Source organism: Ovis canadensis, chromosome 11 (genome assembly GCF_042477335.2).
Source record: "Ovis canadensis isolate MfBH-ARS-UI-01 breed Bighorn chromosome 11, ARS-UI_OviCan_v2, whole genome shotgun sequence".
Lineage (NCBI taxonomy): Eukaryota > Metazoa > Chordata > Mammalia > Artiodactyla > Bovidae > Ovis > Ovis canadensis.
In genome coordinates this window covers 45,592,547-45,606,009 of record NC_091255.1, presented here as the reverse complement: position 1 = coordinate 45,606,009, position 13,463 = coordinate 45,592,547, and the positions used below count along the sequence as shown (strand labels likewise).

Here is a 13,463-nt window from a genome sequence, read left to right as displayed (position 1 = left end):
CTCCCCACTTGCAGGCCTCGCTATTCTATCAGCAAAAAACACAAGTAGGAAGAGTTATTCTGAGATAACTGATGCCAGGGAGGTGGTGAGGTGACGGGCTGAACGAGGCTCGCTCAGCATCAGAATGAAGCTTTGGTGGGAAGTTCAGCTCAGGGTCACGAGCCCATCACACTCCTGTTGGCACGTTCACAGTGGTGGGAAGGGACGTGATCCCCGCGGAGGGGCCCTGGAAGGGGAGCAGGGTGTAGTGCCGGCAGAAGTCAGGCCCCAGCCCACCCTGAATCAGTGCATCTGTCCCCTTTCCCAGCTGACAGCTGGCCCTATCACTCTGGGAGAGGAAATGCAGAATCCAGGTCACAGACCAGCCTGCTGAGTCCTCTTAAGAGGCTGCTCTCCTTGGCCAGGTGGTGAGCCTGGGATTAAACCAAGAGCAGAGGTTAAAGCACAGTCAACGTGGGTGCTGACTGCATTGTTTTTCCCGTTCTGTTCCTGAAAGGATCTGAGGTGGGTGATCAGCACAGCTCATTTCTCAATCCTATCCCCTCTCCCCCCGCCCTTCAAAGACCAAGGCCTTTCCACAGCAGAGTAAAGCGGAATAAGCAATACAACCCCATGACAGGCAAGGCACCTGAAGCCGTCTACTGTGTGTCAGTCTAACCAGAGCACACTGCGGGCTTGGCACAGTGTATTTCACGTCAATCCCTCTCTCAGTAAATGCGCCTACAACTCCCAACTCAAAGACAACAAAGGAAGTTAACAAGCCTCCATCCAACCTTACCTCCTAAGTACCCATGTCATGATAAACCTCACTTGACACCACTGATTAATTTCAGGCTGGGGATGGATCTGGACGGCAACCCAGTGTTTTCTGAAACCAAAGCATTTCCTGCCCTGCTGGAGAGTCTGTCCTCTCTGGTGATACAACTGTGCACACAAAGACTACTGGAATGTTCTGTCCTGAGCCCATGGCTCCCACAAACAAAACAAACCCACAAGACTGAGCTGGAAGGTCTGGGTGTCATTTATTGATAGTTTACACACATTTGTCGTCTTCTCATGGTCATTTCCTTCAAGGCACAGGCACAGAGCCCTCTAGAAGGGCAGTCTCTGAACCAGGGAGCCAGGAACACGGGATGCACACGTCTTTGGCAGGCCTGTACAGCTCTGGCCGGATGCAATCCTTCAAGCTGGAAATCCGCCGGGTATTTGAGACGCGAAGGTGGGAGGTGGAGAGGAAGGCCACAGGACTCTCATCTCAGTCCAGGCCTGCTCTCTCTATTCAAATCCATTCCAGAACTCTGAGGCGGGGGGAGAGCAAATCAAATCAGGCCCACCCACCTTCACGGAGGCAGATTCTTCAATCCGTGCCGCTTGTACACACCTGCTTCCGCTGGTCCCGCAGTTAAAGAGCATCAGCTTTCTGGTAAGAGATGGATCACTTCCTCTCTGACCCTCCCCAGTACCTCTCTTCAGCTGGGTCTGTGCAGGAGCCACTGGAGAAATCCAAGGCCTGTGTTCACCATTCATCTGCGTGTGCCATCTTCCTCAAATCCTGAATGAAGGGTTGGTTGGAGGCTACAAGTTTACTCAGGCCTCCCACTGACTCCCAGCTCATTACACACAAGGCCCTGCCTTTCTTCTGCCAATTCTCAGTGCCTGGGCAGGAGTGCCAGCCGGCCCCAAAGACCGGAACCAAGCTGTCTGTGTAGGCACTTAGCAATTTTGGGTAGGAAGGTAAATTAAAAAAAAGGGGATGGAAATGAGAAGAATCAAAGAGCTCCATCTGATTGAGTAATTAAGAGATCTGAAGTGATTTTACTTTTATTTCCTTCACTTTAAGCCAATCATGAAGTTTCACAGTGATTTCTGGGGCAGGAGAAGGAAGGTGGTGCTGAGCAACTTCGGGGCTGTGGTCCAGCTGGCCCAGGAGGTGTAGGCCTCACTGGGGCAGCTGGAGGAGCACCGACTGCCCGGCAGGCAGGTAGGTGATGTTCCGCGAGCGCGACAGCTGGTACGCGATGTCTTCTGCGGCCTCCAGCTTGCGCAGCTCGATCAGGCCATCGCCTGCAGTGGCGAGCGAGTTGGCGATTAACTCGGCCGCCTTGGAGTCGCCCTCGGCGGAGATGATGGCTGCCTTCTTCTGCTGCTCAGCCTGCGAGGGTGGAGGCAGAGACCAAGAGGACACCCTGGGGCGTGATGGCGGGTTACAGCCTCAAAAGCTCTGTGTTAGGCACCCTCTCTGGATCCTGAATGAGCTCTGGGATTTTACCTCTCCCTTCAGAAGGGCTCAACAAACACTATTCACTCAATTCTCCGTGCCCTCATCATGCCCACTGCTCACTACTATAGGGACATGTTTCTGTTGGCTGTATAGAGAGCTGTCTTATTTCAAAGTCCTCAATAACATTAACAGCAACTGAGGCCAGCCACCTACTCTGAGCCTGGAGGATCCCAGGCCAAGGAAAGCAAGAGAGAAAGAAAGGTAGACTCAACCTTCATCTTTCCCTTCAGGCCCAAGTCAAAGCGACTTTCATCAAAACCAGTGCAGCCAAGTAGGAGCAGCAGGCACAGGATGCTCCTTAGACTGTGGGCTGAAGGGGTTCCCAACCAGGAACTTGGGCACCCAGTACAAGACCTCCTGGCTTTCCCAGCTTGTATCAACAGGAAGACGTCTATCTACAATGTATGACCTTCAGAAGGGTGGAAGGAGAGCACGGCGCAGGGCCTCCCTGAGATTAACACACAGCTACTCAACTGAGGCTCTGGGGCTGTTCACTCAACAGATGTTTACGGATACCTAGTATCTACCTGAGGCATGGTTTTGGCTATGTTCTAGATGCTGGAGAGAGGAAGAAAAAAGAAAAAAAAAAAATCTCCACCCACATGGAGTCTATATTCTCTAAAGTTAAATGTCTACCCATATATCTTTCTTTGGTTGATTCTAAGGACGAAGGAATCTTGGATTAGGAATAAAAATCCAAGTGTATTAGTGGTGGGGAGAAGGAGATACATGAAATAAATACACCTTTGCAAAGACTGAAAGACCAGGCCCTGTGCAAATCCACTGCATCCCAGCACACTCTGACACATCTGGATGGATTTAGTGCTTGAAAAAAAATCGTGACAATAGTGTATCTGGTGCAACGTTTGATCCTTTAGGCTTTCAGCTTTCACTGTGTAACTAAGGTTAAAAACAACTTCTCAGTGAAGCTGAAAATATTCCAGAAGAAACATTTTTATTTGTGGGAGAGTGTTTTTGATCTTAGGGATGTGGAAAAGAAATTACTCTTCAATGATTTAGGAACATAACCTCACATATCCCTGACTAGACCCTAAAGACTCTGGAACCAATTGCAGGAGTACAGTCTTTTCAATCCCCTTCCGATGATCCCGGAAGAAGAGATGACAGATGATGAATTTCCAGGCCACCCAGCAAACGGGGCGGCTGAGCAGAGGAGAAAGGGGAGAGAGACTCCTGCCATCTGGTTGAGCACTCACCTTTTCCACCACAAATCTGGCCCTCTCTGCTTCCTGCTGAGCCACCTGTTTGGCTTCCACCGCTTCTGTGAACTCCTTCCCAAAGGTCAGATGCGTCTAAGGGGAGAGAGTGAGAGCAAGATGAGGCACTGTAATTGCTTCGACAGGGCTGCTGCAGAGCCCCTATGGCGGCTGGAGGAAGAGGCCAGGAATGGCTCTAGCAGCTGGAGATAACATGAGGCCAGAACACCCTTCCACCTCCACATCTGTGTCCAAACTGAGTTCGCAGCCCAGAATCCTCAGCTGCCCAACGTGCTCCTGTTCATCACTGTCCTCAGGTAGGAAACAGCCATGGGGACCAGAAGGTGTCTACTCAACTGACCACCTCCCCAGGGGAGGAGAACGGTGGGTTCCAGGACCCCCAGCACCGACAAGTGCTCTTCCAAGGCCCTTTGATGGCCTGTTCAAAGCCCCCAGAGAGACCAGATGGAAAACTGAGCCCCTGAGAGTGAGGCACGCAGCTGGTTCTCAGGGATTCAAGAGTGTGAGGCTCTCTGCTCATGGATTAACCAGTCCACTGCTTTCTCACAGCATCTCCATCGCAAAACAGGAAGAGGATGAGTGAGACTTCCAAATCATGATTGTGCAAATCACAGTATTCCTATGAGCAAGTCCTTCTGGTAAAGGGTTTAAAAGAAAGAGAAAGCAAGTAAAGATTATTGCTTAGGGTGAAGGTTTAAAATTCTGATTATGCACAGGCCTTCCCTAGTAACATAAGTGACCAAGTGCAAACAATGGGAACAGAGCTCAGCACTCCTAAAGCCTAATTTATTTATCTAACTTTTTATTAAACGGGAAGAATAAAGGGGAGAATAGTATGGGTTTTGCTATCAAATTCTACTTGTTTCATTCCACCCCCACACTCCCAATCTCTGCTTTAAAAAAAACTGGCAGCTCAAAACCTCTTCTGGAGAGTAAACCGCAGTCCATTGTCTTTTCAGAATTTTTAACACTCCTAACTCTTATACTGCGGCTGTTTTACCTTGCTTGCTCCATTTCTGGACTCCTGTTCAAAGTTTGGGGAAGAAAATACGACCCTGAGAAATGAAAATGAAATGTGCAATTAAGGAATAAAATTTCTTTCCAGAAGGGCCAGCTGAAGGCAGCAAACTCCCCATGAAACCTAATTTTCTCCTCACACCTCTTAGATACTGTTTCTTGTGGTCAACCCGCATTTCCCCAGAATGGACTATGTGGTTAAAATTTAGCAAAATGCCAAGGTTCTCCTTAGGTTTTTACTTACTATGTTCTCATGACCAAGGTGTTTAGATGAACGCTAAGTGGGAGGGCCTGAGAAACTGCTCTGGTCGCAAGGGCCAAGTGGCTGCAGCCTGGCGTCTTGCCAGTAGAGGGAACCCAAAAGCCTTCCGCGGAGGCAGTGCCCTGGGGTGAGCAATGGGTGTGCACAGGGCGACTGTTTAAACAGCTGCACAGATGCTGAGTGGGAAACGGTGCCTTTCCCCAGTGACGCGCAGGAGAACGGAACAGGAAACACCCTACCTCACTACCCGAACAAATCACTCCAAATGATTTTTCCCAGAGAATCAGAAACACGACCCCTTTCCCTCACCCTCCCTGATCTGAAATGCTATCCTGCCTGTATTGCTTTCTGTCTGCACTGCGGCATTCAATGTCGTATAAATACACAGACCACACAGTCTCAAGTGGGTAACTCATGCCTCAGAGATGCCCCCATACCAGGCTTTGGGGGACAGAGCCATTCATTTACACTCTATCACCTTTCACGGGGAGTTCTCAGAGTTCACGTCACTGCACTTCAAACCCTAGGTGTTAGGAAATTCCCAGGAGTCAGGCTGGGAGGTCTGTGCACGGGAGAAAAGACTATGCAAGCCGCTCCCTAGTCTCTATCAGGCAGTTTCTGCATCAAACGAGGTAAACATGACAACGCTTCCTGGGGAGCCGTGAGCAACACTCAGTCTGGGGAGGGAAAAAACCTAGTGGCTAGGGACCACCTGGGTAGGACCAAAAATCAAAACAGAAACGTCTATGGTACAGGGGCAGTAAAAGAACCCTCATCTGAAAATAAACCCAAGGAGACTGTCTCATACCACTAAGAAGGTTCCATGTTTTCCAGTCTTCATCAAGGAAAGCGGAAGGTAGGACCTCACAGTATCTACCCAGAAATGGAGCCAGGCACCCCCTACCCCCACTCCTCTGGCTCCCCAAGACCCTTACCAAGGATACGTCATCCAGGATGAGCCCAAAGGTCGCTGCTCGCTCTGTGAGGTCATCGCTCACCTGTCTGGAGACCAGCTCTCTCTGGGTGATCAGTTCTCCAGCATCAAAGCGAGCCTGGTTCCAAGGGAAGGCAGAGGAGCCAGTCATGATTGCAAAGAAGCAGAATCCCAATCAGTCATCACCAAGCTCTTCCTGCCACCGAGTGCGCTCTTGGGGGCTGGGCTCGAGGACGAGGCCCTGCTCACTCACCACCACGGACTTGAGGATCTCTGTAGTGATGGACGGCAGCACACGCTCATCGTAGTCCTCTCCAATGCTGGTGAAGATGCGAGGAAGCTGACTGGCAACTGGCCGGAAGAGGATGCGCAGGGTGATGTTGACATTCTGCAAATCTGAGGGCAGGGCACAAATGCTGGAGTTAAAAACACAAATCACATGGCCTCCTGTGACCTCCCCTAGGCCAAATCTGCTACAATTTACAAGTAAAGTTGCTGATTAACAAACCCTTCAAGGTGAGGTGCACAGGTTCATGGTTTCTTTGGTAGAGAACCCAGCAGAGCACCAGCGCTAATAACTTCTCAAAGGATTCTGGTGATGACAGCTTTTCCATGTCCTGAATGCCCTCTGACATGAGCAAATTCAGATTATAGGTCTAGTAGGTGCCGTGGAATCTCTGGAATAATGAATATGTTAAGCAAAGAGATAAGCCAATGCCAAGAATACTAGGATAAGGCCTCTCCAAGGCCAGGTAAACGTGGCTCAAGGCAGGAGTGTGCCTCGGAGAGATGACTGTGAGTCCAGTGGACTGACAGTCCAGGGCCTGGCTGTGCCTTAACTCTAATGTTTACTTATTACACAGCCTCACTAAACCTTAGCCTCTCTCAGCTTATTTCCTCATCTGTAAGAACAGGGATGATATAATCTGCCTTCCAGGCACGTTGGGGGAAACTGAAGCAGACAATATAAACGCACTCTGTCAAATATGCAACAGAGGTGAGGGGTTATCAGACTCCCTGAGAGGCCGCTTCTCATTACCAGTCAAAGGACCAAGGAATTACAACTTCCCCTGACAATCCAGCTGTGCTTGGAGCCGAGGCACTGCTTGCAGTCATCAACAATATGGACCAAGTGCCCAGGAGATGAGTTCTTAACCAGGCACTAGAGTGGGAAATGGTTATATACGTACTTGTTAAGGCCTTTAAGATAAATTATTTAACTTATATGCAGAGTACATCACGAGAAACACTGGGCTGGATGAAGCACAAGCTGGAATCAAGATTGCCGGGAGAAATATCAATAACCTCACATATGCAGATGACACCACCCTTATGGCAGAAAGTGAAGAGGAACTAAAAAGCCTCTTGATGAAAGTGAAAGAGGAGAGTGAAAAAGTTGGCTTAAAGCTCAACATTCAGAAAACGAAGATCATGGCATCTGGTCCCATCACTTCATGGGAAATAGATGGGGAAACAGTGGAAACAGTGTCAGACTTTATTTTGGGGGGCTCCAAAATCATTGCAGATGGTGACTACAGCCATGAAATTAAAAGATGCTTATTCCTTGGAAGAAAAGTTATGACCAACCTAGATAGCATATGCAAAAGCAGAGACATTACTTTGCTAGCAAAGGTCTGTCTAGTCAAGGCTATAGTTTTTCCAGTGGTCCTGTATGGATGTGAGAGTTGGACTGTGAAGAAAGCTGAGTGCCAAAGAATTGATGCTTTTGAACTGTGGTGTTGGAGAAGACTCTTGAGAGTCCCTTGGACTGCAAGGAGATCCAACCAGTCCATTCTAAAGGAGATCAGCCCTGGGTGTTCACTGGAAGGACTGATGCTAAAGCTGAAACTCCAGTACTGTGGCCACCTCATGCAAAGAGTTGACTCATTGGAAAAGACTCTGATGCTGGGAGAGACTGGGGGCAGGAGGAGAAAGGGATGACAGAGGATGAGATGGCTGGATGGCATCACTGATTCGATGGACGTGAGTTTGAGTGAACTCCAAGAGATGGTGATGGACAGGGAGGCCTGGTGTGCTGCGATTCATGGGGTCACAAAGAGTTGGACACAACTGAGCAACTGAACTGAAGATGTTTCTTAATGAACCCCACCCCACTGTTGATTTCCTCTGATATAATAGGTAGGCCAGACCCTTTACAGGAGGCTAGTCCTCTCCCTCGTTGGGAGAAACAGGACAGATTAGAGAATACCCTGTCCCCTACCCTGTCCAACACACTTCTCCCTCTCAAGCACCACCACAGACGCCTGTTCCTCATAGCTCCTCTCTGCTCCCCTCCATGCTGCATACCACACCCCACTCCTAACGCCTGTCCACGCCTGTCTCCCTTGCTAGATTGAACTCCTAAAGGCTCCCGCTTTACTCATTGCTGAAGTACCCCACCCTCTGAACCAGCACAAAGCCTGACACTACCATAGAAAGCAAACATCTGCCAAGGACCAGCAACATCCACGCGATCCCCTCTTCCTGCACAGAAAGGCTGCAGCCGAGCCAGCACCTGCCGCTCCATTTACTGCCGTGCACCTCTGCGTGCACGATGGGGAGGGGAGAACCGTGACAATAATTCATTTCAGGCTCCAACCAAGGAGTTGGTGGCATGTCAGACACCAAGTTGCTCAGGGTGTGGGTCCCGGCCCAGGAGGTAACAGTGTGGGGCCAGCACTGCTGGAAACACAGGTCTAGAAGCAAGGCCAAGGGCAAGCCAGCTGAGAAGGCAACACAACAGCTGGATCAGCGTACAGTCACCCCGGGGGCAAGAGCTGATGGGAAGGGCCAACCGCGAGAGCAGAGGCACACTCAGATTTCTTTAAAGCTGGATTGCGATGTGACTACTGATATACATCCGCCCATTTCTCTAAATTCATACAGTTGTGTGTGTATCTTGAATATACAGGCACAGCTCATTTATTTGTGCTTCGCATACACTGTATTTCCTACAAATTGAAGGTCTGGGGCAACACTTTATCAAGCAAGTTTATTACCATCATTTTTCTAACAGCACCTGCTCACTTCATGTCTGTATCACATTTTTAAAGATACTTACTTAGCTGCTTTGGGTCTTAGTTGTGGCACATGGGATCTTTTGCTGCAATACGGGGACTCTCTAGCCTTAGTTGCATAGGCTCTAGTTCACTGACTGGGGATCGAACGGGTATCCCCTGCATTGCAAGGCAGATTCTAAACTACCAAGAAAGTCTCTCTGAGTCACATTTTGGCAACTCTTAACAATATTCCAAACTTTCCAATATTATTACATTCACTATGGTGATCTGTGATGTTACTATTATAATTCACTGAAGGCTCAGATGATGGTTAGCATCTTTTAGCCATAAGGTATTTTTTAATCATGGTATGTACACTGTTTCTTTAGAGATAGAGCTGTTGCACCTGTAACAGGATACAGTATGGGATAAACATAACTTCTATTCTATATGCACTGGGAAACAAAAATATTTGTGTGACTCACTTTATTACAACATTTGCTTTGTTGCAGGGGTCTGGAACTGAATTCATAATGTCTCTTCAGGCATCCTTGTATACTTCTTTTTCTGTAGCCACATAAAACTCTTCAGGAAAAATATTTAGGGAAGTTCAACCCATTCTGGATCCCACAGCACCTGTTCCACACACTCCACTTTACCTGACCCACAGATGAGACTTACCTTTGCTACCAGTGATTACTGGCACATTACGTGGTCGAGAGCGGCAGTCAAAGATAATTGGTTTCTGTACCCAAGGGATGAGGAAGTGAGTCCCTTCTCCTACGACAATGTCCTGCACTCCCCGGAACCGGTCAAAGATGACAGCTCTGTGCCCAGCATCCACTGGGAATGAAGGATAACAATGGGTCACAAAAATCCCCTCACCCTTAACCAAAAGGATCGTGTCTGAAAGGCCCCTGGTGTTTTCTGATTATATAGTAAGTCTCTTGCTCTGTCTTCCCACACTTCAGGACTCCAGAGGCTTCTTAACAGCTATGAAACAAAGCAATCACTTTCTGTCCTGTGTCCTCCTAAGGACTTTGGTAACAGGATCTATTCTCAGCATTCTTCCTCCTTGAAACAACTGGCTGCTGATTTTCTGATTAACCACTCCACCCGTGAACTCCCACCAACACATTCCTAGGAACCAGCTCCCAAAACTTCCTTCTAAAACTCAGTCCATCCTGGTTCCAATTTAACCCAGTATTCCCAGAAGTAGCACCCTTCCTATGGCAATCCTAAAATTTGGAAGTCCTCATTTTTTTCTTTCCAACAGCTTGGTTTCTCTAAAATCTGAAGGGGTTATAGAGCTGTCTTGCTAATTTTAGACAGAAATTAATGATGGTGATTACAGTCTAGCCATGCAGGGTGGCCAAAAAGATCAGAGTATAAAGCTGGGCCACAGAAGCAGAGCAGGCTTTTCTGATCAGCCACTTTCTGTCTCTGCCTTTTTGGGCTTTATAGTTGGTCCAGTATCTTCACTCTGAAAGTAATCCTCCTGCTGTCAGAGTCTCGCGTGAGATGGGTCAATCTACTGCTGCTTTCCAACAGTGAAAAGTTAAGAGAATATCAAAGCAGGAAGTGTCTTAGACATAAACTAGTTCAATCCTGCTGCTTGACCAATGAGAAACCTGCGTCCTATGGAGGGGAAGGTGACTTGCCTAAGGTCACATAGGAAAGTGGAAGAAAACCTAGCTGTTTTTATTTTTTAAATTTTTGGCCACACCGCTCCACCTACAGGATCTTAATTCGCCAACCAGAGAGCAAATCTGCACTCCCTGCAATGGAAGGACAGAGTCTTAACCACTGGACTGCCAGGGACGTCCTCAAAAGACAGCTTAAAGCCTGGTTACACTGTTAAAACCTGGGCAATGCATCTCAAAGATATTTTCTTGGGAACAACTCAACTAGAGCAGAACAAAAGTTTTTGCTCAGATCAAGGTCACCAAAGGTCTAAAGCCCTTGCTGAGTTACTCCCCACATAGGCAGAAGAGAACAGACTCTCCATTTCAACTGGCCAGCAAAATCCTGACATACTGATACTTTAACAAGAGAAAGTGGAAACACCCAACTAGGTTGGGAGGCTCTTTGTAAAGAAAGGTTCTGAGAGAACCTAAGGCTCCAAGGACAGAGGTTCTGATGACAAAGCCATCATATGGTGCAGGATGGCAGCAGGTGAGCCTTCTTGGTCAAATATATTCACAGCAAGTGGTTGCCAACAGGAGTGTCACATGGGCTAGGCAGACCAATGAAAATCCTCTGGCGAAGGTCAGTGACCCACCACCCCTCAGTGCCTCACCATTATACAAGGCAGAGTTCACCACGCCTCCTGCAACGGCTAAGGCAAGCCCAAACTTGCCAATGGACTCAAACACTTTGGCAGCCATGTCTCCTGGGGCTGGACCCACTCACACCTAAGGGGGTAAAAACAAAACAAACAAAACAACTCAATCCCCAGTCCTCAGAGGAAGCCCTCTCTGAGGCATCACATGCATTTCTCAAGCTAGCTATTTATCTCCCCACTCCTGAGAGCTCTAAATCTTCAACTGAAAGACATTTCATAAATAACATTCTGCAGCTTGTAAAAGTGTATAATCAATTCCTCTGATCTTCTTTTTCCGCTGCTTTCTTCTTTTTCTACTACTTAAGAAATGGCATCTGGGGTATTGGTTCCAAATGGGAAGGAGGCATGGGCTGGATTACCCATAGAAAACTTAGCACCATACCAAAAGAGCCTCTCATCTCCTGGACCTGCAGGCCCCAGAAGAGAGGCTGTGGGGTTGGTTCTGTGTGATTTTGATTCAGAAAAGAACGTGATTCCAACAACAAAACAACAGTAGCAGCTAACCTTTACACTAGGCAGTCTTCTAACAGCAATTGGTGTATTTAATCTTCACATCAACCCCTATGAAGTAGAGGACTACACAGATGAGGAAACTGAAGCACAAAGAGAGGTTAAGTTACAAGAAAAGCCTAAGATCACGCAGCTATGAAGGAGGCAAAGAGGATTAGAACCTGGAAGTCTAATTCTAGAAGACACAGCTTAACTCCTCACCACGGTTTCTCAACATCAGGTACGAAGAATGAATAACCTGTTATTATGGAAGCAGGCTCTGGATGACGTTCTGGGGTCAACAAATCACGAGAATAACAGGGCCCAAAATGTACTAAACAGCTGCACCGCGAGCAACAGCCCTGGAACAGGTGGGGGTGGGGGCAGAAGCGGGGTGGACGGGAGCGCGGCGGACCTCTCTACAATCTGCTCTCGCACTGAAACTTTGTCTTTCCCCGCCCCATCGTCGTCGGCCACTTCAGCCTCTACCCCTCCTTCTCAGGCCTCAACTTCTGAGTATCTTCATCTCTATCCGTGCACTTAACTATTCCATTCCCGTGATCAGGACGCCTAGTCCTGACCCCTCGGCCTTTCCATTCCTAATATCTTCTGGATTATTCCTCACCCTGCCCCCATACACACCTACCTACCTCTACGTAACTCCTGGCTCGTCCCAGGCTCACCCCCTTCCCCTCCGACACGAGGCGGACCCAGGCACACACTCCGCCCGCCCAAACTTGAGGAGAATGGGAACGCAGAGGGGGGACTGCAGAGACGCCAGAACGCGGACCACAGCCGCTCCCCAGCTTTCTCACCTGCTTCCACTCTGACCTCCACATGAATTCCCCAGCCACAGACAGCGCGTGCGCCGGACAGCTCCTCCATGTCCCCGCCCTACTTCCAAGATCCGCGCTTCGGATTGGTGAGGACGAGCGCGATGCACTCTGGGAAGGGTGGCTTGCTGCCTTACTGTTGTTCCCAGACTCTTCGCAGATGAACTACAATTCCCAAAAAGCCATGCGGGGGTTGACCCGCGCTGAAAAACCTTTTGTCTTTGGTAGTACTGAAGGCCCAGAGATTGCCGCAAAGCATTTGGGGGGCTGTAGTTTCTTGGGGGATAAATGCACGTGCCTGTTGTGAACTGAAGCTGGAGGCTACCAGAAGATGAGCCCTAAGGCCCTCAGAAAGAGTAGCTGGGCCTGCTGGCTGGTGGACGAGATGGGCAAGGGCAAGTTTATGGCTGATGAAAGAGGGCGGGTGTGCATGGGGGATAAAGTTGTGAAGTAACTGGTGGACTGAGAGACAGAGGAGATATCTTCTTTCCAAAGCCCTGTCTAGAAGCGACCTGAGTTGTGGGACATTGATTGCCAGAGTCAGAGAGAACCTTAGAAACCATCTGGACTAGAAAATGAGGTCCAGAGAGAGGAAGGGAGTCATTCAGGGTCATGCAACAATTTAAAAAAGGGATTGGGCTTAAAGTCTGGGTTCGGGGGACACATTTGTAAAAGTCTTATTTGGAGAATTTGCAAAGATAGTGCAAAGAAGATGTGTAATCTTTACTCAAATTCACCTACTGCTAACAATTTGCTCCATTTACTTTTTTGATCTAAAGCAATAAAATAGCCAGTTATTTTATCAGCAAATTGGGTTTACTTGAGAACAGCAAAGAATTGCAATTCTGGCTGAGCAATCTATGTGGGTTACACGCAAGTCTGCAGAACAAAGCAGAGGACTTTTCTTTTTTAGTGGAGAAGGGTGACTTAGAAGGGACTGTCATAAACAAAGAGTTAGAGGGAACTGGGAATCAAAAAGTGTGGCTTTTCGTTGTCTCAGTTGTGACAGTCTCTTTCTTACTGGCTGGGCTGTTTCTGAGCAAGGAGAAAATTTTCCTTCCTTCTG

The 13,463-nt window shown here is 48.4% G+C and overlaps 1 protein-coding gene across 4 annotated transcripts; it reads right to left on the bottom strand.

Moving 5' to 3' along the window:
* Nucleotides 1-1,003: 1,003 nt before the first annotated feature.
* PHB1 (prohibitin 1) lies at nucleotides 1,004-12,485 on the bottom strand. 4 transcript variants are annotated; one of them, XR_011247084.1, is made up of 8 exons: nucleotides 12,380-12,480; nucleotides 11,031-11,145; nucleotides 9,413-9,574; nucleotides 5,986-6,128; nucleotides 5,734-5,850; nucleotides 3,499-3,594; nucleotides 1,382-2,152; nucleotides 1,004-1,298 (listed from the first exon to the last, which is right to left on the bottom strand). XR_011247084.1 is itself a non-coding variant. In XM_069543175.1 (7 exons), the coding sequence occupies exons 2-7, from the start codon at nucleotides 11,116-11,118 to the stop codon at nucleotides 1,940-1,942; spliced, it is 819 nt and encodes a 272-aa protein (XP_069399276.1). In that variant the 5' UTR covers nucleotides 11,119-11,145; nucleotides 12,380-12,485; the 3' UTR covers nucleotides 1,004-1,939. The 4 variants fall into 4 exon arrangements, 2 of the variants coding, with proteins under 2 accessions (XP_069399276.1, XP_069399277.1); XR_011247085.1 differs by having other exon boundaries at nucleotides 12,215-12,422; XM_069543175.1 differs by having other exon boundaries at nucleotides 1,004-2,152; nucleotides 12,380-12,485.
* Between the last annotated feature and the right edge of the window lie 978 nt (nucleotides 12,486-13,463).

Excerpts from the sequence above, each read along its gene's own strand:
- PHB1 (XM_069543175.1), bottom strand. The coding sequence starts at position 11,118 with ATGGCTGCCAAAGTGTTTGAGTCCATTGGCAAGTTTGGGCTTGCCTTA. Across the intron at positions 9,575-11,030 it reads GAACTCTGCCTTGTATAATG|TGGATGCTGGGCACAGAGCT; the intron begins GTGAGGCACTGA and ends CTTCATTCCCAG. Across the intron at positions 5,851-5,985 it reads AGATCCTCAAGTCCGTGGTG|GCTCGCTTTGATGCTGGAGA; the intron begins GTGAGTGAGCAG and ends CCTTGGAACCAG.